Genomic DNA, 24,008 nt, shown 5'->3' on the forward strand with positions numbered 1-24,008 from the left:
GAATTAGAAGTACTTGAGACAGCTTCTGAATACGCCTAATCCACTTGGTCATACATCCATTACAATTGTCCAATTTAATTGCAATAAAGCCTCATCTAGGAGACACAATTGCGAGCAAGTGAGTGGCCTTTTAAGCAAGGAGGATGTTATCCGATTGGTTCTTTAATTTGGTTGCTCTAGGGTATCACCCTTGTTAAGGTCCTGCTTTAGGTGGTTTGCATGTACTTTTGCCATGACCTTGGAGGTCAGGTCACAAAGGAGATGCAAATGGGGCCAACCCAAACAATCCCCATTTATAATCAGTATTTAAATTATAGACTCCTGGCGCATTTATTTCTTCCAGATCAATTCAACTAATCCAATAGGTTTTCACTTGTCAATTACTTATCTTAATAAATAAAAGTAAAATATGGTAAATATGATATGGTGATACATCATATCTGAGGACCAAATCCATATTCAAAACCATTAATAAATGGCTTGATCTTAGTCAACACGCAGCCAACTCAACTATGAAAAACCCTTATTGGACTCTTTCTATTTTAAATTGGTTCATGTGTGCAGGGAGATCCTAGTAAAAAGCTGCACCCTAAGTTGCAGGAACATGGCAACTACATCCTTATGTACGTATGTATGTACGAAGATATGTATGTATGTATGTGTGTATGCATATATGTATATATATACACACAAGGCTCTAGCCATCATAGACAGGGCTCTAGCCTACCAACCCTCTAGGCAACTCTAAACTCGCTGCTCTAGCCCACTGCAATCAACTCGTCTTAGCCTCCTCCAAGATATAGGGACACCAAGGTACTGCCAAATCCCGTCGTGCTCCCTGATTCCTAGACAATCTCTTACCGTTGACTTTAGTTGTAGCTTGATCTTCTGGCTGGAACAAATGACTGACTTAGACAAGTTCACCTTCTGACCAAAGGCCGAACAATATTCTCGAAGATCCCCCTAAGAATCACCACATTCTGTTTGTAGCAAGAGCGAGCAGCAAGTAACCACCAGCAAAAATAAGATGGGAAATCAGCTAGGACCCCACTGTTGGTACATAGGCCACCAATCTCTAGCTGAAAGTAGTAGCTCAGAAGGCATGAGATAGTACATCGGCGGAGATGAACAAAAGGTACAGGGATGGAAAACATCCTTGGTGCAAGCCAACCACTAACCTAAAGATGTTAGCCGATGAGCCATTGACTAGGATAGCAAAAGAAGAGGCCCACACACAACTCAAAATCCAGCTGATCCACATACCCCAGAACCCGTCAGTCTCAAAAGTTTGGACCAAAAAATTCTATCTCATGCGATCATAGGCTCTCTCCATATCTAGTTTTACTGCCATAAGGCTGCGAAGATATGAGACCCTCTAAAGATCGTGCATAAACTCCTAGGTGATAAGCACATTGTTAGTGATGCTGTGCCCCCCCGCCCCACGAAAGCTCTCTACTCCGGACAAATGATGCGAAGGGAGAACTAGTGAAGAGACTAATGGGCCTATAGTAACTAATTAATTTTACTAGCATCCAACCTCTTTGGAATAAGAGTAAGGGGGGTCCTCTCAAACACTTCGGGTGTCTCTGTTGTGATAAAAAATTGATGGATGGCGACAACCACCTTTAGGCAGATAATCGTCCAATATCTCCAAAAAAATAGGAGAGAAAAATCATTCAGACTTGGGGCTTTGTCCTCTGCCATGGAACAGAAGGTCCTCCTGATCTCACACTCCGATATTAGACCTGTAATAAAGCTATGCTCATCATCGTTTACTCGATCAGCAACCGGTGAAATGAAGTCCAACCCGTCTCCTACCAGGTTGTAGGACCATCTCGTCCTCAAAAACTGAAAAATCTCCTGTTTGATGGACTCAACGTTATCAGTCATTTGACCACTATTGTCTCTCAGTCTCATAATGATCGTCGGCTGGTGAAAGAATCAGTTGTTTCTATCCCTCTTCTGTAAAGAATGGTGCTCTGCTAGGTGCATCCTAAGCTTTGCAAGCTCACTAGGGGTTAAGCCCTGCTCGTTAGCTGTTTCGTGCACTTACCATTAGGCACATTTTACTCTTGCTGATTTGATTAATTTGCTTACATTGTCGTTCTCCATTCAGAGGCTTCTTTGGTCAGAGTTAGAGACCTTCCTTCTCGACCCAGAGATCTAGTTCAAACTCATGTGTTGGTTTGCTTCCAATGTGATGGACTTGTACAGTGTTTATCCCCCCAGCGCACACAAGAATACGAAGGAAGAGGAGGAGCTTCACGTGCAGTACTCTTATCGTTAGGTACGTAGAAGTAACAAACCCCAAATAGAACAAAAGCGTGAGAAACGCCCGCGGCCACAGATGACAACGAAACTGTCAGCAAATGACCGAAATACCCTCCGGGAAACTACCCCTGTATGAAATTCCCAAACTACCCCTACAAGCGTCGCGCTCGAGAGGTACATTCCGGACCCCGCAACGTCACGACACCGTACCAGTCAACAGTGCGGCGGAGGAGGTCAGCTGCAGCAATGTGATTGGACGTCTCCGATTTCCTGTTTGTGGGGCCCAAAGCCAGATTTCTATGCGGGACGTCGGACAAAATAGGAAGCGACGACCCCCCGCCGGGATCCTGCCAAGCGGACGATCGGATGCCTCCGGCGAAAATAACCGACGGCCAGAGCCAGCGTCAGCACCAAAATCTCTATGCGGCCTTCCCTCCCGAGACCACCGTCCTATCACTATTGGACAGCCCACACAACGCACCCCTATGAGCCATGGCCACCGTCAGGTGGAACCCAAAAATTCCCATCCAACGGTCTAAATTTCATCGTCACATAATAACATGTTGCACTCCTTAATTCTTTAGCACCGAGGGAAGAAGTGGGGCCAGCGAATGATACACCCCGCTCGATCCCGGAGCTCGCCGCTTTCAGGATTTTGCCTGCCACCCCGACCGGCCCCACCAAATCGACGACAGAGATCGCGAGGGCGACGCCTCCGGTCCACGGTTGTATGGAATGGACCCACATCACATATATAACTACTCACAAACGTAAACAAAATTATATTAGCAGCCACCAACATTTAATTGTTCTAACAGAATTTAACAAAGCAGACCATTCCAGAGAATTATTAATGACAGCAATAAAGAAAATGTCAAGTGATAAAATTTGAAGAACATGGCCCCACCACGCTTATGCTGCGCGACCAAATTACATGCACACGGCCGGGCCCACCAGAAGACCAGATGGAAAGCACAAAATGCGAGCACAGTCCATTCGCTGTCATATAATTAAATGAACACTACATTTAACAGATCACTCCTCCCCTTTTATTTTTAACTCCAATAGAGATCCATTATTGACTGTTTTTTAGAAAAAGGAAGGTATCAGCTAGGATCTGAGTTCAGTGCATGGGAGCCCTGCGGGGGATTCCTTTCCTCCGGTGAATGGTGGCCTTGGGAGCTAATGCATCCATGCAACGGCCATGGCTCTCCTCGCTGGAATCAGAGGACATGTCATAGGACTCGACGCCTGCCGTCAGATGCTCGAAGAGTGACACAATTTGGTTGCCTCCGGTGGTGCTTCTGCCATCAGCTCCAGGCGATGAATTGGCATCATCCACCACTTCAGATATCTAAAAATAGAAAAATTTTATTATAAATATTTTATTTATATTTTATATATATATTTTTGGTACATCGGCTGCTCACACTACTCTCGCATGACCATAGCCAGCTGCATCACTATCAAGAAAACTGCATAAATTAGAAGAAACAGAAGATTGCTAGGTCCACAGAAAATCTTGAAAATGATGAGCAACAAATGAGGCGACCTAATCCGTAGCTTGGTTATGTATGCTTTACATTGACTGTGATAACATTAAGCATGGCACAAAGATGAAATGACCAAAATGCCTAAGAACCGAGCCGGTTATTACTGTGGAGCGATGAGGTGGGAATGTACCTTGCAGGCGAGGGAGCAGTAGCGGTTGGGCGCGGTGAGGGTCCAGCCGCATCTCCGGCAGGTGGCGCCGCCGGGGTGCATCCTGGTTGGCTTGCAGTTCTTCCTGGGGTTCAGCAGCAGCACCTTGGCGCTATTCACAGTATACGGCTAGAACGTGACAAGGAAAAATATATATACGTATTATATAATATCATTGAAACAATCATTACTTTCCTTTTTTTTATCATTTTTTATTTAAGACATCGCATCAGTCGTGCTTTTTAAGGAATGACAGGACATGACTACGAGAACTCGTGAATTCTTAATCTTTTTGGAGAAATCAGGGACAAGAACTAATAAAAAATTCAACAACTTCTTCGATTTAATAACAGGAGATATCGCTGCAAGCTAAATTAGCGACTTTTTCCTTTGGTTGAGTTGGAGAAATCAAGAAAGGAAATGAGCAATTCACAGCTCAAAAGCTCAGCAGCTTAAAGAAACTCAAGAAACCGAAGGAATTGATTCGAAGAACGGATCAAAATTTCCAAATTTGTTTTTCTTTTTCACAGCGGATCCAAATGACGGGGCGAGAGAGAGAGAGAGAGAGAGAGAGAGAGAGAGAGAGAGGAATTAGTAAGCTACTTTTGTAACGGATTGGATGTAATGAAACTACCTGGACTTTGGAGCAGTCCATGAGCTTCTGCATGTCAGCGATGCGGATCACGTCCTGGTAGACGTAGCGGCGGATCTGGAGCAGGCGGTGGCCGCGGTGGGCGGTGGAGCGGACGAGGCAGTGAGGGCACATGCACTGGTTGCAGTCGATGCAGTAAGTATTCTCCTCGCTCTTCCTCAGCTCCTTGTGAGCGTCGCACAGCCCGAAGAACTTCGTGCTCAGCAGCGGCTCCATCCATGAAGGCTTCCTCCACTCCCTGCTTCTCTTCTCCTTTTTCACCAGATTGTTCTTGTTGTGGAACGCACACCCCACCTTCAGATCCATCATCGTCACCAAAAATTAGATCACAAACTAATAGTTTCAAATAGAAGAATAATTTCGATCGATGATTCATAGGTTGGATGAAGAGAAATTTTATAGCAAGGATTTGAGATTAGAGTAATTAATTTATCATTTCAGATCTCTCTCGCCGGAGGATCTAGAATTAAAACTGAAAATAGGAAACAGAATAAGAAATAGCAATTCTGGAATCGATTAGATGAATAAGCTAGATGGAGGTTTGTTCGAAACTGATAAAAAAAATTATAACGAGCAATGGAGATTAGGAAACTCACCACTTCGTCTCTATACAAGATTGAAACTAGAAAAAGGAAACAAACGATAAGCAAGTGAAGCACAGATGAAGCAGCAACTTGTTCAGACGAAAATTTTGTTCAAAATTGGTAGAAAAAAAAAAATTACAATAAGCAGTGGAGATCAGGGGAAAAAAATTGTCGTTTCTTCACGTTCAAGAAATGATCGAGATGAAAATCAAAGAAAAAACAAATACAGACAACGAAAAAGCTAGATGGAAAATTAGATCAAAATTTGTGCATAAAATCATAACGAATCCACTGAGAGATGGTCAAGACCTTACGCAGCGATCATAAGTATGACGCAAATTAGAAAGAAAATTAAAGTATAAATAAACAAAAGCATAATTACCATTTTTTTTCTCTCCGCCGTATCGTTTGACGGCGCGGGGAGAAGACGAGATGCTAAATAAAAAAGAGGAGGGATGGCCTCGTCATTTACAGGCGCGGCGAGGGGAGGATATTAATAGAAGGGAGCGGGAATGTCGACTTATCCGGGCCGTCCATCTCGGGCCAGGAGCTGCTCCAATCTGTGAAGAATCTCGACGGCTGGTCTGGAAAAGGCCAAGACCCGAGCCGTCGGATGGTGGGCCACGGTTCCCACGTGAGGCGTGTCGGAAACCGCCGAAGGGACGGCCCTTTAAGTGTCCCACGCACGACGCACGTGTCTCTGCTGCAACTTTGGATTGTCGTTTCCCGCCATTCGGAGCGTCTTTTGCGCGGTCCAAAGACGTTACTGAGTGTGCTGGAGGAGCCGCGGCAGGGGCGCCAGCTCACACCCCACGTCACTCTCCTTTTCCTGTGTAACTGCTGGTGAGTAGTAGCAGCTTGAGTCTTGGCAGTTTCTATTTACTATCTACAAAGCAAAGCAAGCGTCCGTTAATGCTTCGGATATCTCGTTTACCCATTTAACCAATTTGGTGTTTTTTTTTTTGAAATTCAAAAAACATTTTTTACAAAAATATCTTAATGATTATCATATTTGTTTCTACATGCATGACTCGAGTGCATCTTAAGTACTAACAAAAATATACTTAGTTTGATGGCCAATATGAAAATACAAAGGCTATGCCTATAAATATTACCTATCACGAGTCTCTAAAAGTATTAGCTATATATTGTCATTTATGGAAATATTCTAGCAATTGTTGTATCTACTATACATATGGCTTAAACTACATTTCATTTGTCATATCTAATAGCATACATATATTTAATTTCACAAGGTAAAAAGGGTTCAAAAAAGGAGTCAAGTGAGGCTACATAAATTTCTTTTATATAAAAATATGGAGAAAAAATAGCGAGGCCCAAATGTTATCTATCGTAAGTTTATAGAAATATATTGATGATTGTCATATTTGCCTTATATACAACTTAAAAATATCTCATTTGTCGTGTTTGCTAACATTAATGCAATTTGTCGTGCGCAATTAGTTTCTCAGGGGTTTCAAGGTTTATCTGGAAAGAAACTTCAAGATTGTACATGGATATTTTAGCCTAAAAATATCTCATTTGTCGTGTGCAATTAGTCTCTCAGGGATTTCAAGGTTTTATAATTAATTGTCATTTTAAATATTATTTTTGTCGTATATGTTAGTTTACAAAAAAGTTATTTATCATTAAGTAACAATAACTGAAATGCTTGTCGTATTTGCGCATGTAAATCAAGCATATGTTATATATTCATCATTTTATAATGCTCAACCGAGTGATGTTTCCATGAATTGAGGCAGAAGTACCGACTAGTCCCTCTCCAATGTGGCATGAGAGGATTGGGATAATTCATAGGATTTTAGCAGCTTTTTCAAGATAAATTTTCTATTTTGACATTATTCTGTCGGTGCTACATCAAACTAGATTATATGCGGTGCTTAGATTTTTTTTTTTTTGCCAACAGAAGAACATGCCAACTACATGATCTATCATAGTTTTACAAAGTATCTAAGTAATTGTCATATTTGTCGTACATTCATATGTTATCTATCAGTGCTTAAAGTTTTCTTTTGCCCACAAGAGAACATGCCAAGGCTACGTTATCTATCAAAAGTTTACAATATATCCTAGTAATTGTCATATTTATCGTAGATTCATATGTTATCTATTATAAGTTTTTAGATGTATCTAAATAATTGTTGTATCTCCTTTGCGTACAAGTGAAGCATATCTTATCTATCGTGCTTGCTAACACGAATACATTTAGCCACGTGAGATTTCAATCTTAAAGATGAGTACTTTTGTAATTTCGAGCATTCTACAGGTATTTTAAACAGGGGTTAGCCTACATAAGATACTATTTATATCATTAGTTAACAGTAAGTCTAATCACTTGTGTTGTGCCACATGTGCAAATCAAGCTTTTTTTTAATTCATTCATCAGATTGTGCTTAATCGAGTAAGAGATTTCCATGAATCATGTGCCTATCGGTTCCTTCCAATGTGACATGATAGAATTAGCACAATTCACAAGAATTTATTAGCGTTTTCGGGAGAAATTTTCTATTTTAACTCTGTCATGCGATGCCACATCAAATTGGGGGATCCAACAATGCTCAAAAGATTCCCTTCTATGAAATCTATATTAACTAGAGTGTGCCAAGCCTACATAAATTTTATCGATATATTATAAATCTAGAAAAATATCTCATGATTGTCATATTTGATTATGTACATAGAGCTCAAACACATCTTATCTGTTGTGTTTTCGATACACAAATATATTTAGTATCATAGGAGTTTGATTTTTATGATAGATATTTTTTATTATTTTAAATATTATGCAAGTATTTTTATTATGAGTTGAGCTACATAATTTCTGTTTAGATAAAGGTTGGGAGACCCACCAGTATTTTATCTACAAGTCAATGCACTTCCCGTTGAACCAAAATCATTTTTCTAAGAAAAGAGGCATGACAATACTATTTATCATTAGGCAATGATAAACCTAAGAAACTGTCATATCTATCACATATGCAAATCAAGCATATCTTATCTATCTATGATACGTATTGTGCTTCAACTGAATGTGAAATTTCCATGATTTGTGTCGCCATCAGCTACTAGTTCCCTCTCCAATATGGAATGAGGGGATTTATGAAATTCCCAAGGTTTTATTGGGTTTTATAGACAAATTTTTCATTTTACTCTTGCCATGGCAACATCACATCAAAGTGGGCAATATGGTAATGCTCTTTTTTTCCGGCATACGATGATTATTCATTGCTACAACATGAAATTGGCCCCGGAGGGGATGACTTTGGGTCAAGCCTTGCGCTAGGCCTGAGACTGTTCAAGTCAGACTTGGACCTAAACATGAGCCAGGCACGAGCCGATGTTTGGCCCAGTCCAAGCCCAACCCGAAGCTCGAGCCCAGAACCTAATCCAATCTTGGACTGAATTTATTATCAGAATTTTCTACCATGAATATTTCAGGTTGGGATGAACATTTTGGGTCAGCGAGGTCAAGATTGTTGGGCCAGTCATGCCTATTTAAAACTGACCCAACATTTTAGCCTAAACGTCCTTATTCGGTTTAAGCACAATTATGTTTTGTGCCAGGCTTGAGCTCAGTCTCGAGTCAGATCTGGAAAGAAGCTTCAAGCTTTAGCCTGCCCGGGCAAGCGTGTGGGCCAGCCCAATTGTCAAACTATTCGCCGCAACTTAGGTTTGAAGTTTGAACCTAAAACCTCTCACCTAAAATGGAAGGTACTAACGAAGCTAAGAGCTATTGGTCAAATTTTTAGCCAACATGAGAACATGCCAAGCCTACATAAACATCATCTATTATAAGTTTATAGAAAAAGATATCAACTATTGTTACATATGCCTTATAATACATGATTGAAATGCATTTATGTTGGCGTGAATGAACCAATGCACGTAAAACCATCTTATCTGATAGCCAATGGTGACCATCTAGACGGATCGGTAGGGACCAGAGGGGGCAAATAAAAATGCCTGCCAGCAAGTAGCATGCTCGTTCGGTAGCTAGCTCTTCTGGGAATCTAAATCTTTTTGCACTCTTCTCGGGGTTATAGTAGAGAAAAATATATCATCCTGTTTTAAGTGGGTTCAAACATTTGTCTTGCAAGGATGGAAACAAAGACATTTGTTTAATATGAGTCAACTTTAAAGACGCACTATATAATATTGAGGATTTTGTCTGCAGACCATTATGTTTATCCTTTGCAGCTGCTCTGACATATTTTTGAATCTGGGTTCGCCATGGCAAGGCCAGGACACGGCATTAAAAAATAGAAAATAGAAAATGCTTGCGAAGCGGTGCTCTCAGAGAAAAGGGAATACATGAGGAATCGTAATAGAACGGCGACTATGGGGAACCGAGATATGCTGCAGTGAAGGGAACAAAAGAGTAAGAAACGAGACAGTTGAAACTAGTATCATGTGTTGAGTATTTTACCTGGAAAAAATTTCATCAAAGAATTACGCTACTTCATTCAGGTAAAGAGAGGTAAAAGGAATCCCAGATCTGCCTGATCTCAGGACTATTTCTGCTATATCGTTAACTGGGGCTTGCAGCAATATAAAAGCAAAATTCAAGCAAGCCGCTATGAATTTGATCTCCATGGATATAAGAACTGGAGCACAATGATGTATATCTTGATTTGTATGCTTTATGCACAAAGGTAAGAAGCTGCTGTGTCCCGTGAGCAACGGTATCTGTAAGCTGGTAATGTTGGACTGCTTGACTTGATCCTTATCGTAGAACTTTCTCTCACATCAGACCTCTAATCATGTATGTGAAGGTATCAGTCCACATGTTGTTTACTCTCAAGCCGCTGAGTAATGTACCAAGTGGCAAGGTGGCGAAGGCTCAGTCCCACAAGCATCTTGCAAATGGCAAGCATGATGTAGGTCAGACTTGACCAGAAGATGATCCAGATCAACCTCCATGGGAGTGGACCATAGGGAAGAACAGTCGCATATACTGGAGTTAGCACTCGGATGACCTGCAACAAGAAAGGAAGGGTTTCTGATATACAACCACAGCCAAATAGTAGTCATTGATGGACCAAAATGCTAGTTCAAATAACCTACCACACAGGCTGGTGCAAGAGGAATGAAAGTAAGATCTTTCCGATGCTCATCAGGCTTCTCATTCAGAATCTGAACAAGATCACAGGATGATAACATACCATGAGCCATGGATTCTCCTTAGAGGCAGAAGAGTTTACTAGTTCAAGGTTCTTTTAACAGGAAAACAATGAAAAAAAGCCTAGCCAGCTGAAGACCAAGAAAGATTATTCAACACAAATGGAAAATGCATGACTTTGCTAATTTCAAACCAACTACCTCAAAAATTAATGCACAGTAGGTAGATGCCAAATCCATAACAGTCAGTAAATTTTGGTTAGTGCTCATCTGATTCTTGCAGAAAGAAGAAAAATGCCAAAAGAGGCATGCAGTGCTGGTCAGAATATTAATCTAACAGAAGGATTCACTGATGTGAATTGGTGATGGCGAAAGAAAGCATTGCAATGTTGTCAAGCCAAGTCAAAGTTGCACATGCCAGAACAATCTCGGTTGTTTCTACAGTTGCCACAAACCTCCAATTTATTTAACCTCCGCTCTGACTCAAATTTACTCATTCTCATCCTAGCTTCATTGTACCATGCATCAACTTTAACATTCTCACATCTGCAACTCCTGACTTTTATGTTTGAAAGTTAAAACACTCAAATTGCAGAACATTTAAACCCACATAATGTAGCATGCCATTTTGTTCTTTTAAGACCTTCCTTCAAGTCTTGTGGACATGCTAATCACAAAACACACATGAAGCAGTTGTTTGTCTCATTCACCTAAGTCTACTTCTAAAGTATATCCTCATATAAGATACTTAAAATTAAGAAACGGATCAGAAATAATATTCTTCGGCCATCAGTTTCAACTAGAACCTTGCCCCTTTTTCTTTCACTTCTATTTCCATTTTCTAAAAGCTTTCCCCAATAAGCATTCACCATATTCTTGTCTTGCCAATAAACCCCCAAATCCCATAGAAAACATGGCATTTATAAATATCAGAACAAGTTTACCTACAATGATATAAAAATTGAAACCTAGATTAGTAAATATTGAACTTTTTGCTCCTTTTGATGAAGTTTCTTTATTTTTTAATAAGAATAAAAGACAGTGACCAGGTCCATTCTTCATTCACACACAAAAAAAAAGACTGCTCCATTCATTGGCATATTAACAGCCACTGATTAGTTGGCTGTTAGTGACAATTGATAGAAACTTTTTGGAGTTTAAGCTTTTCAGATTATTGCAAGTCAGGCAAAATATTCAGACGACCTAAAGGCTGAATTATATATTAGTGGATTACATCACATCCTTTCAGGAAGGAATATAACCCCCAATTACTTTCTAGCAAATGCCCGGGCTGGTTTCTTGAGACTGGTGTTGGTTCTCTAAAACTTCTCTATTTTTCTTTTCCAATGTGTAATCTCATATAATCAATTTCATGCACCAAAATGATAAATTAGAGTCCACCACATGGACTACATGAACCTCCTCAATATTAAAAATTGTGTTTCGGCAAAAAAGTAGCATTGCTCTTCTAAAAGGATTAGTTGCTCAGACCGCACCAAACGCTATGAACATTTTTCTTCTCTTTAAATAGTTATCATATATATTGTTTTAGCTGACAAGGTTATGTGAACTTTTTTACAGCTAATCATTTCACTTGAAATTGAGGATAGCTGGATTAGTTATCAAAATCCTGCACATATAATCTCCAAGCAAAACAGAAAATAAGAATAGTGCTAGGAATTTTGCAATGAGTCCCGAGACACATTCTGATCCCCAGTCCCAACTTATGCTGATTACAACTCTGAACAAACTACTCAGGACTTGCTTTCCTGCAGCAATTTCCGTCAAAGAAGGGAGATAGCACAGACAGCCAAGCAGGCTTTGGAAGTAACATGTCATCTCAATGCACTAACCTCTGTTAAAAAATTCATTAACTTCAACCAAAAATTAATATTAAAGAGCTAAGAGGAACTGGTTTTGATTACATAGGAACCCATAGGTTGCAACTTAAAACTTCTAAGAAAATAATTCCATAATTGACCCAAAATATACCACAACTTCCCCTAGATTTATCAAGATGATCTTGCCAAAAGTACTTATAGGACTCAGTTAGCATGTCTACATTATGTTACCTGTACATAGCTACATATACATTCAGAAAGGTTAACTCTTGAGGCATTATAACTCCATCATACATACCACATCTGATATAGCTTCTAAGCTGGATATGTTAAGAAAACAACATTCCACAGCCGAAAAGGTAGAATGAGTAATTAATTTTAGGATGGATAGATGCAAAGAAACTTAGTAGTGATGAAATTGTAGATTTACCTGTTTACAAAGGTCTTCTAGAAAGTCAGAGTATGCATTGGGTTTTATTTCATTAAATTTTGCAAGAAATGAATGCTTGATCGTATCAATAAATGTTTCACACGCATAAACCTGGAGGGCATCCTGGGGGATTAAAATTAAGAAAAAAAGGTGATATAAGTTCAATAAGACAAGTTTCATTGCATTCACTCTCGTGGTAATGGAAACCATGCTTATACTAAAAAGCAAACTTACGGTAGCGAAACTCTCAAACCAGGGACCCTCTGCCTCCAAGATATTCTGAGATAGGACAAATAACACATAAGTTGTGATGTGGAACCGCTCAATGATATCTGGATATGAAAATCAGCAGTGAAAAAGGTAAGGTCCAAGATTTTGAAATCAGATGACTATTTCTTTTGCCATATATATATATGTAGGTGGACACAGTCAAATACGCAATATGTATGTATGTATGTATGTTTGTGTGTATGTGTGTATGTAAGCATGCATGTATCCGTATATTATGTGTGTGTGTAGAGAGAGAGAGAGTGACTACTCTCCATCCAAAAGGATGAAGGCCTCAATCCTGCTGAAGCAATAATAGACGTTTTAATTTGAAGATTGATACCGTTATTCTGTTAATCATTATTTATATCATGGAAAGTATCTACAAACTGAAAAAGCATGTGTTTGTCCTCCTACCTATGCATCAAGTGGCCACAAAAATGGACAATAGTTATAATGTTAGTACATTAAACTATATGACAAGGAATAAATTGATAATCCATAGCATTGATCATAATATACACAGCATATAACGTGTAAACCAGAATCCAATAGATTTAGATGCTTCCATACTGTAAATCATGAAACAAATCATATCAAACCATTAAACAGTTTATTTTTGGATCATTTCATGCATAGGCAAATGATATCCAGAACAAGATGAATTTTGGCTCATACATAATTTTTATGATGTAAATCATGATCAATGGTGTGGATCCTCCATAAAGAATCTCCATCACTGATTTTGTGCCAACAGGATTGAAGCCTTAACCTTCAAGGAGGAGAGTGGACAATATATACACACATATTACATATTATATATAATAGAGAGAGAGAGAGAGAGAGAGAGAGAGAGAGAGAGAGAGAGAGAGTTGGACTACATGATAAACATTAAATCTTTGCTAGAAAATTTGATGACTCAAAACCAATGGAGCACACAAACTGAAGACATGCATACATAAATATGTGCGTGTATCAAGAATGCAAGTGCCAATCTGACCCAACTGTACCATGCCAAGATGAGTTAGCACTAACATTTGGCATACATGTGTGGCACAACCCTGCATACATCTTGGTACCACCCATACCAAACCAAGGGCTCGTTTGGTTCGTGGGAAAAGAAGGGAGGAAAGTGTGGTCAACAGGAAAGTAATGAGATGCCGCTTGTTTGGTTGGAGTTTTCAAAGGAGAGAGATGGGAAAGTTGTATTCCCATGGAAATATGATTCCCACATTTCATGGGAAAGTCTTTTCCATGAGAAACATGGAAAGTTACTTTCCCATGAGGTGGGAATTACTCCTTTTTTATTTTTTCCCAAAAAGACCCTTCAGCATTAAAGAAGCATTAAAGAGGCATTAAAGACCTAATTTTTATTAAGGGTATAATAGGAATTATACATAACTTTCCTAGGAAAGTGAATGGTCAATCAAACATAAGCACTTTGGAAATCTGTCACTTTTCCATGGTCAACCAAACATGCCAAAAGTACTTTCCTAGGCATCCTCTTTCTAGGAATCTGCTTCCCAGAAATCATATTCCTAGGAGGAAAAATACTTCCCGCGAACCAAACGAGCCCCAAAAGTTTTTTTTTGATTTTTTTTTTTGAAATGCCATGATTTGTGACAGCTGCCATGGCAATGGCACCAATACTTCATTCCTTGATATTTATGTGTATATTAAATATATGGACATGTAAGCTACCAATACACGCACATGTGTAGATATACATGCCTATATACATGTTCATATCTATAGATAAATAAATACATTACATACATGTTGCGTGTATGAGTCAATGAAAGGGGGACAACGAAAGGAATCAAGCAACTCATACTTACAACTGCATATATTGCAAAGGTGAAGTATTTTTGCATGTGTATGCAAAATTTGAAGGTATGCAAATACATCTAGACCTTCAAATGTAACTAAACTAGTGATGTTTATTTGTTAAAGGTTGAATTCAGATTCTTATGTGATGCCCGCAAGAATCTAGCATAAGGTCCAAAGATACAAGAATATAAAATGAATATTAGGAGCTTTTTCTGGAGTGGTTCTTGAATAGTAATGTGCAATTCATCAGTACTTATCTTGTGATTAGGATTTAGTAAAGGAGATAGACTGGAATCTTGTGAATGAAACCACACATAAAAGAAAAAAACCATTAGGTCCAGATACCAGTATTAGGTGCATATCAGTTATGACCAATACTTGTACCATATCAATGTTGATAGTACACTAGCTAGAATGCTATGACTTGGGGTTGGAAATACCAGCTAAATTGTACATGTTAAAAGACAAGTAAGTACAAGAGAAAACTAAGAAAAAATTTAAGCAATAGGAAAAACTGGTGCAGGTAAGTTTAAAAAACATAATTTGTGTGGTTTCTTGACTATTTTAGGTTCAGACGTCAAAACACTAGAAGCATGTGCAATTGTGCATACCATCTAAAGCCAATAAGAGCATATTAACCAAAATGGACTATCAAGCTAGCAAAACAATGAAGCGATCATATATCACTTCAAATGCCAAAACTGCATGGATTTGGCCAAAAGGCCCAAAACAGATACATACTGATCATATACTATACTAGCAATGCTTGGTATGTGGTTCCTTGATCTTAAGGTTCAACCTTGACCAACAGAACAAGAGACACATAGCTAAAAGAATCAAAATGAGATGTTAAAAAGTATGGCACACAAACACATGATCTAGTTGACTCCATGAGAATGTTATTTGCTGCCATGCATAAAAAGAATATAAATGCTGAAATGGCAACAAGAGGAATGCCATAAAACAAGGCTAGGTGAGGTTATTTGCTGCCATGCAAAAATGAGTAACCAACCGCCAATTGGCAGTTCATTGATATACATCAGTCTTCTGGGTCAAAGTCCAATCGATCAGTACTTAGGGGCATTTGACTCTTAGCTATCAACTTGATGCTAACCCTATGAATTGAAACTGAACTACCGGCAAAAGCAACATTTGCCAAGAAAGGGGCCCACCATAAGTCTTGAAAAGCTAGGGGGTAGGATACCTACCATATTGGTTTTATAATTTGATAGTATGCAATAATTGTAGAAGCAACCACATAAGTTTTTTTAAGCTTTGAATGAAATTTGATGACAGGGAAAGAAAGAAAATTACAACGTAAAAGTAGCATCCATCTCTTAGACAAGGTTTCAAATACCGGTGACTATACTTGTGCTGGATGTGTGCTGGCACGACACATGCCATCCCAACCGGAAAATGTGCCTTTCCATGCCGAAGAATGAATGAATGAATAACAAGCCATTTCAGCTAAAAATATTAAAAAGAAGAATTTAATAGATGTTATGCAGACATCTCAGTGCCGGTACTAGCCTGATACCGTATGTGCCAACCGGCACAAACTAGAATAGCCAGCACTTGAAACTGCTTTAGTACATTATTTGACAACCATTTTGTCAGCTGTTTGGGTTAAACTCTACAGAGTACAGACCAACAAATAAACCATTTAAGTTTGAGAATGTTTGGCTTGACAATTGACTCTCAACCTACCATTAGCCCTCTATATCAAGTTGGAGTCCCCAGCCAAGGCAATATTATGCAAGAGAGGGGCCTAGAGTAAAACCTAGAAAATAAATTGACAAATAGGGAAACCTATCCATTGGCTATGCACTTTTCTTGCAGAATCAGTTTACAAACCAGAGAGAGAAGGAATTCGGGGAGCTAGTGCTCATGCAAAAGCAAGCGAGAGTGGACAATTTGATACAGGAAACCACATCTTTCTCTTAGGGCAAAAATAAGAAGCCGAAAGGGCAAACTGATATAGAATCTTTAGCTCAATAAAGAAATACATTATAACATGTTATAATGGAATTCCTCCATATATACATCAAAGCACGCGTGAAGTTACAAGTAACAAATATTCTCACAGTTAATTCATTTTGTTGTTGATTATGAAAACAATTTAAACAACCTGAAATTTAATTTGACCTCACTAAATTCATAGATCCTTTCTGTATTATATTTTCGCTTCCACATGAGATAATATAATAATGAAAATTCATTTAAAACACACGTAAATCCAAGCAAACTAATAACTCTTAAGAGCAAACATTTACAAGGACAAGGGGAAAAAGGGAATATGATAAATGATAAAAAGTAACACATAGCCACTCTTTAATGCTTAACTTGGACATGTTAAACAGCCTAAACACCAAGCAAAATAATGAACTCTGCTACTGCCAATTTTAACCTCTTACATATCTAGTACTATCTCCCTTTATTCCCTCCCCCCGCTACTTGTTGTCTTATTATTTGTTCATTGGTGTCACGCCATCCTAAGAGCTGGGATGGGACACCATTTAAAGTGTCGAAATGGGACAAGCTAGGTGGATCGGAATGGGATAAGACATTTACCATCCTGAGTGTTGGGACACGAGGTGTTTTATTGCACTGAAAAATGGGATGGGCCCCATCCCATAGTATCTAAAACCTTGCTCTATATGATTAGCTTGTGATTGTTCTTGTTCCATTTAGAAGGATCTAGATATCACCTTTACAATCTAAGGGAATGGTTGGTTGACTTGAACATGGCAGATATAAAGGTCCTTTTAAACCAATCAAGATCTGAATAGTGGCATTTTAAGGGGGAATCAAATGCAGATATCATAAAATGGCCTATCAGCAAGAGAGAGTGATGCAAAAGACATAGACTAACACACCTATGAAAAAGCATGCCTGGATCTTATAATCATAAGACGCAAGGTATTTAAGTAACTACCAATGAAAAACTTGCATGAAAAATGACCAATAAGTGTATTGACAGTGAGGCAATGGAAGATAGAGTGCACGAAGGTATATGATTCTCTGTCAGTTGTGAACACTCCGTTCATGCAAGAAATTGTATTACCCTGAAGCAACATTATTAGGTTGCAAGCAATCAAATGTGAATTGTTAATGGTTTTTTTGGTAAATTATTGATGACTTCACTGCAAGGCACATAGTTGTCATGCACATGACCAATTAACCCAATCAAGTGACAAACATGATGACAACTAAATCCACGATGTGTATATACATTTACATATGATGTCACCAAGTTCGTGTCTGTGACAATGGTTGCCTTTACCAATGATTGACATAAGGTTAACCTACAACTAATGTTTTAGAACAATATATTCACAATGGGCAAACAATAACACCCCAGCGCCACTTTTCCTCTTACTGGTTGTGAATTAAGAAGAAAAGAAAATGAAAGAAACTAACTCACCGTAATATACCAAACTGTGAAGGTTTTCTTTGCTAACACGTTTGAATACATTGCTTTTAACCTCAGAAAAATTATTTGACACCAGTAAAGCCAGCAAAGCATTGTTGTGGGCAATAATGCAAGTTGATAAAGTGATAGCCTGAGCCAATAAGATGAAAGAATGGACAAGTATACCTAGTTAAGGAAATGCAATTCAGAAATGAATCCAATAAATGAAAATAAAAAATAGCTTTTTTTCATAAAGGATATCAAATGCAATGATGGCTATTGTTTCATCCAAGATAAATCTCATTAGTTGAAATATCATATTCTCTGGTGAACAATTTGAAAGCCCTTCTGCAGAGTTGAACAGAACTTGCAAAACATCTTCGCCAAAAGATTGACAGAGTCTGTCAAATATCTGTCATGAATTTGAAAAATTCATATCAGTATTCATATGGTGCATATTAGCAAAATTATATATTTTATTTTCTCACCTCCAAGACATTGTATACCACATAGAGTTTGACTATTCCTTGTCCACGTATGATATGATATATTAAACTGATATCTGATGCACGAGAAGACAAGTACAGAGGGATTATGTACAGGTAGAAAGAATATTGGAAGCAATGTGAAGAGGACAGACGTTTTGCCTGACCTGTCATTTGTAGTGGAATGACTCCTATAGCCAACACAATGAAACAACCAAAATCTGCTAACTCGGCAGCATTTGGCCTCTGAAACTTCCTGCCATGAATAGGTTAGGTTAATGAGCAGCTTTTACAAGTTGGTGAACATCAGGACCATCAACAGAATAGTGATCCAAAGCAGAAAAATGAGTGAAATGAAAGAATCACATAAAGCAGTACACACCTACTTCACACTGCCCTTAATGCTTCACTATGCTTCATTAAAGATCAAACTATCTGGAAGGTAATTGGATGAACTGCTATAAGTGCATGACATGCATGGAACAGTTGAAAGAAAACAACTTGCGAAGCAGGTTGTAATTCAACTTCCAGCAGTCTATAGGTAGTAGGTATCCTGCTGAGGCAAGGAATTGACATTTCTAAATATGCCATGGAGCTACTACAGATGAGTGCAAAGGAAATTAAAAAGGAGGAACCTTCAAGAACAGGTACTACTAATAATGACATTTAAAACAATAAACTCTACATAGGACATGTCTTTGTTTGACTCTTTACTGATGTCAACTCTGAATGGTTTCTTATGTGCAACTTAAGAGAATATACGCTTCCTATGATCCCTAATGATTATATGATGCCATTCATACATCATAAAAGCATAAATGTAGAAAACTACATCTTAAAGGTTCAAATATAAAAGTAGTAATGAAAAAAATACAAAAAAAACACATACATACACTTATGGCCCACAAGCACAAATTTTTATTCCAGAGAACCAATTAACATGAAAAGATTGCAACCCACCTGGTGTGCAGCACCCTCCAAATGGTCATAACAATTCGTGCTGGCATAATAGTTAGCAATGACAGAAATGAATCCAAACAGACAAAGAAGCCTGCAACAATAAGCTGCAAAATAGTAATTAATGTCAGAGGTGCTATTCCCTAACAAAGGATTATACTATTACAAAGTCATTCATTACAACAAAAAGTAAACGACTTTAGCTGACTCCTCCAACTTTTTAAATGGTTTTGACAAGATCATCGGTTTGAAATCTTGCAGTATGCCCTCATATCATTCATGAACCAGTGTGGTACAAGATGCAGTACGTCTACCCATATCTACTCAAGGTTCGCTGCACAGGAAGATAGCCCCATGTTGATATGGGTCAATGCAGCATGACATGGAGTAAGGTCAAGATTTCTAACCTTGATAAGATTATGATAATACCTCATGAGTCATGGCTATGTAGCTCCATGCTAAATTGTGCAGAATATTAAATTAGCAGCAGCAATTTAGTTGTGCAAGTACAGCACCACAAAAGGAATCATATGATATCTACTCCATCAATTAAATTGTTCAGAATTTCCAGTCAAACATTACTATAAAGTATAATGCTAGACATAATATTCAACATTGGGTCTATGTCATTCATAACTAATTCAACTATCCATATATCAGAAGCGCAGGTGTACCCGTTCACATCTCCATGGAACATGGAACATAGTGTTATAGACCCCCTGTCGTTTCTTCTCATTCCCAGTAGATATTGTGCTTCTAAGTGAATTACCACCGTACATCTCTCCTATAAAGTATTTTATGGGCGAACTGTCTGACGATGAGACTTCTGCAAACAATACATAAATGCAAATGGATGTATCACTTTGAGCATCTAGTGGATAAGAAAAGGTAAATAAATGGAATTGTTCTAGTATGCAACAAAGTTTATTAAATTTTAGTATACAAGTAGCATTAGAAGAGTACAAAAGTGAAAGAAAAATACATATATATTATTAGCTCAATAATCATATATTCAATTAATAGATTTACTGTATAGAAAATTTTTGATATCCAATTTTGACTAAAATTAGAATCACAATAATATAAAGATTTGCCAACGTGCTTTGCCATATCTAGATACATAACATATTGTTTCCAAAATGAGAAAATAAAGTTACTACTCACTTAACAAAGGTGGCATTTAAAGTAAGAATGACCATGAAATGGGTTGGTTGATCTCCCCTCATCTCGAGAAAGAAAAATAAAAAGAAAACGCATAACCAATAGACAATATTTAGTTTAGAAAAACAACATTCACATGATTGTGGAGAATGAAACAAGTCACTTTTTAAATTAATAAATTCATTTTACTTTCTGTGGGATTCATTGGAAATTCCACATGGCCCTCCGAATACCCAGGCCCCTTAAGCAATGCCATTCTTGAACTAATGCATCCAGAGACTAGAAGATGAGAATTGACACAGATTCTAGAACTTCATTCTTTCAAATAGGCATTTACTAATTAAGTACATCAGAAGGGACAAAGATAACAAAAAAGGTATCAGAAAATCTTAACAGCTCTCGCGCATTATAAGCTCCGCTCCTCTTATTCTCTAGAGTGCAATCAAGTGCCAACATTACAAGGATGACAGCCATATAGTGGTGAAAATGGATTGGATGATATCCTTATGGATCCATTTATGTCTCCGAATCTACCTGGATATGGTTATAAATTATAGCATCGAACTAATAACTATATCCATATTTCTGTCAAAAATAAAAAACAAAAAGCAGATACAAATAGGATAACGACATTGTTAAAAGGGGCCCACAGACTTAATTTGGCACGTTTGCCTAGCCAAGGTTGCTTAAACTGTACTTTTTAAGGGTTTCTTTTCCCCTTTTTTCCTCTCTTTGATCCTTATATGCACCATAAAGAGGGAAATGAAGACTACTACAAACCTAGCAGTAGCCAGTGAGCTAACCAACAGCTACCAACAAGTCTACTGGTACTGGCAAGTGGCAAAGGTGACTGCAGTGGCTAGCACTAGTGCCACATTTGCGTATACCCTTTTCTCTCTCACTTTCTTTTTTCTTCTTCTTCTTCAAACCAATCATCATCTTCTTCTTCTCCTCTTTTCCTTCTACTCCTAAATTTTCATCTACCCATTCCTCTCCTTTTTTATTATTATTTTTAGTTCTACTTGCTAGCCTCTACTCGACTTGCCTCCTCCTCCTCCTCCTCCTCCTCCTCCTCCTCTTCTTCTTCTTAACAAGTCTAGGTTGTGGATCTACGGCTTGTTGGCTGCCGCTTCCATGCCCTCCTCCTCCTACCACTTCCTGTTAGGAGTTGGACCTACTAGCTACCTAGTTGTAACCCTGCACCTTGTCTGCTGCAGTGGCAGTAACGCTATTGTTGTTCTCCTTCTTCCTGTGGATTCTGATTTTTGATTTTTTTTAAGCATGAAAAGTAGGTTTTATAATATCATATATGGTGAAAAAGATTGCATATATAATATATGCACGTGCTTGTTTATGTATGTGATTGAAGGCATGCCTATTAATAGCTTGAAATGTTTTCCTCCATGGGCTACCCACAAACTGCCGCCTAGCATCTCTTAGGCAATCTGACAATCTTAATGGATACAGAGATATCTGATCCATATGCAGATATCTGATTCCACTGCTTTCTTACTCTAAATTAGCTGTCATGAACTATGAAGGGAAATAAGAGAAGACATCAATTTGTCTTTAATTTAATTTTCTTTCCATATGGTGATATCTTTGATTTGGTTGATTGCAACCCTAATAGTCAATGTAACTTAGCAAAATTATTAGGATCTACTAAAGAGTCAAGGGATTAATTAGATGCAATTATATTGCTTTTGTTTTTTGTACATTATAAAAATAATAAAAGAATGTATTGGGAGGCTTATATACTTATTTGCAGTTAATAAAGCATAAATTCGAATAATATCCCTACCCATAAGTTTCTTACATACTTCTGCACTCGTATTCGTATTGTTAATTTCCAATCTTTCACCTGTATTCATATTTGCCAAATAGAAACAGACGAAGCAATGTATATATTGCCATCCAATCCATGTCCAATCCATTTTCAACCCTACAGCCATACAACCATAAGTGCAAATCCCGTATCTCTAAGCATGTACCACAACCATGCTAGCTGACATACAGAACTGAAAATCTTAAGAATTCCCTAGTTCCGAACTGCGACCAGATGGCACTGCAAAACATTTTGGCACTCAATTATTCTACGCAATCAAGAAGCATAATTTAAGGGGCTATTGCACATCAAACACAAATTTGATCATGTTGAGTGATCAGCCAATAACTAATTGATATTGCAAGAATTTTTTGAATTGCAGTAAACAAACAATTTAACAGGCTTAGTACTTGCAAGTGGATTTACCTCCTAACAAATTTGGATCTTCCGCCATGACCCGATTCCAATCCAAGGACCCCTCTTTCGCCAGCGTGCCGATGTTCCCTTTAGATTCTGGCCTCCATGGTCCTGCAGAACTCACCCTTGTGCTGGTCTCCTCGTCCCTCGGCTCATCCCCAACACTCCCGTTCACGTTCCTCTGCCTCAATTCCACATAAGAAACACAGCTCCCTTGGGAGCTTTCCGGCTCCGGCGCCGGCACCACCACCGTGTTCTCACAAACGGACTCCACCACCGATCTGTTCTCCGAGACGCCGAATCCCATCCCATCCTCACAGTGACCATTCTCGGCCAAAGGCCGTGTCTGGTGATCCAACCCTGCCAGGAAGCCTGGATCCCCGGCCACCGCCGCTCTCTCGGCCAACTTCCCTTTCTTCGATGCCTTGGATTTCCGCTTCCGGCGGGTCGAGCGGCCGTACTCGCCGCCGAAGGGATCGGAGGCCGGCCGAAGGGAGAGGCCGCCGTCGTCGCCGGAACTGTCGCTGGCGAGGAGGTCGAAGGACACCTTCCGCCCGCCGGATCTGATGGACATGGGCGGAGGAGTCCGGTGGAATTCGATCAAGAGGAAAGGAGGAGGGGACCAGGAAGAAACCCTAGAATTTCCCAGATGGGGATCACGGCGCTGGCGATTTCACAGCGGGGAGGCGACTTTAGGGGGGAGCACCTGCGAAGCGAGAAGTAACGGCCACCGCCGGGGGCGCCTTATATAAAATCTTTATGGGAATAATTATTCCATACGTCCTTCTGCCGATATTAATTATCTACAGGTCCAAGTTCCATCTTGTGCATGGAGGACGCAAAGAATCTGCGGAAATGTTAAAAGAAAATTAGAAATAGTAAATAATTATTCGATGAAAAATATTTTGAGGCTCAATTTTGGAATCGGGAAGAAGTTTTCAGGCCACTTATGATAAGCACGTTGGTATTTAATACCAAGATCTACCCATAAATTATGCCAATCTCGTGAATCACATTAATCCATTTTTCATACTTG

At 38.8% G+C, this 24,008-nt stretch overlaps 2 protein-coding genes across 2 annotated transcripts; both read right to left on the reverse strand.

The window, feature by feature from the left end:
- Positions 1-3,125: 3,125 nt before the first annotated feature.
- Positions 3,126-5,666, reverse strand: LOC103697699. The gene is made up of 4 exons (XM_039129668.1): positions 5,591-5,666; positions 4,607-4,918; positions 3,955-4,101; positions 3,126-3,625 (listed from the first exon to the last, which is right to left on the reverse strand). The coding sequence occupies exons 1-4, from the start codon at positions 5,591-5,593 to the stop codon at positions 3,395-3,397; spliced, it is 693 nt and encodes a 230-aa protein (XP_038985596.1). The 5' UTR covers positions 5,594-5,666; the 3' UTR covers positions 3,126-3,394.
- Positions 5,667-9,665: 3,999 nt separating this feature from the next.
- LOC103696070 (protein POLLEN DEFECTIVE IN GUIDANCE 1) lies at positions 9,666-23,982 on the reverse strand. Its single transcript, XM_008777589.4, has 11 exons — positions 22,982-23,982; positions 20,244-20,395; positions 19,573-19,676; positions 18,780-18,868; positions 18,616-18,689; positions 18,389-18,539; positions 18,140-18,307; positions 12,853-12,950; positions 12,619-12,741; positions 10,294-10,362; positions 9,666-10,205 (listed from the first exon to the last, which is right to left on the reverse strand). Exons 1-11 carry the CDS (start codon positions 23,544-23,546, stop codon positions 10,005-10,007), a joined length of 1,794 nt encoding a protein of 597 aa, XP_008775811.2. The 5' UTR covers positions 23,547-23,982; the 3' UTR covers positions 9,666-10,004.
- Positions 23,983-24,008: the final 26 nt, after the last annotated feature.

This window comes from Phoenix dactylifera, chromosome 8, assembly GCF_009389715.1.
Source record: "Phoenix dactylifera cultivar Barhee BC4 chromosome 8, palm_55x_up_171113_PBpolish2nd_filt_p, whole genome shotgun sequence".
NCBI lineage: Eukaryota > Viridiplantae > Streptophyta > Magnoliopsida > Arecales > Arecaceae > Phoenix > Phoenix dactylifera.

Excerpts from the sequence above, each read along its gene's own strand:
- LOC103697699 (XM_039129668.1), bottom strand. Across the intron at positions 4,102-4,606 it reads TGGACTGCTCCAAAGTCCAG|CCGTATACTGTGAATAGCGC; the intron begins GTAGTTTCATTA and ends GTCACGTTCTAG. Across the intron at positions 3,626-3,954 it reads ACTGCTCCCTCGCCTGCAAG|ATATCTGAAGTGGTGGATGA; the intron begins GTACATTCCCAC and ends TTCTATTTTTAG.
- LOC103696070 (XM_008777589.4), bottom strand. The coding sequence starts at position 23,546 with ATGTCCATCAGATCCGGCGGGCGGAAGGTGTCCTTCGACCTCCTCGCC. Across the intron at positions 19,677-20,243 it reads TTCCATGGAGATGTGAACGG|CTTATTGTTGCAGGCTTCTT; the intron begins GTACACCTGCGC and ends ACTATTTTGCAG. Across the intron at positions 12,742-12,852 it reads GGTTTGAGAGTTTCGCTACC|GATGCCCTCCAGGTTTATGC; the intron begins GTAAGTTTGCTT and ends TTAATCCCCCAG.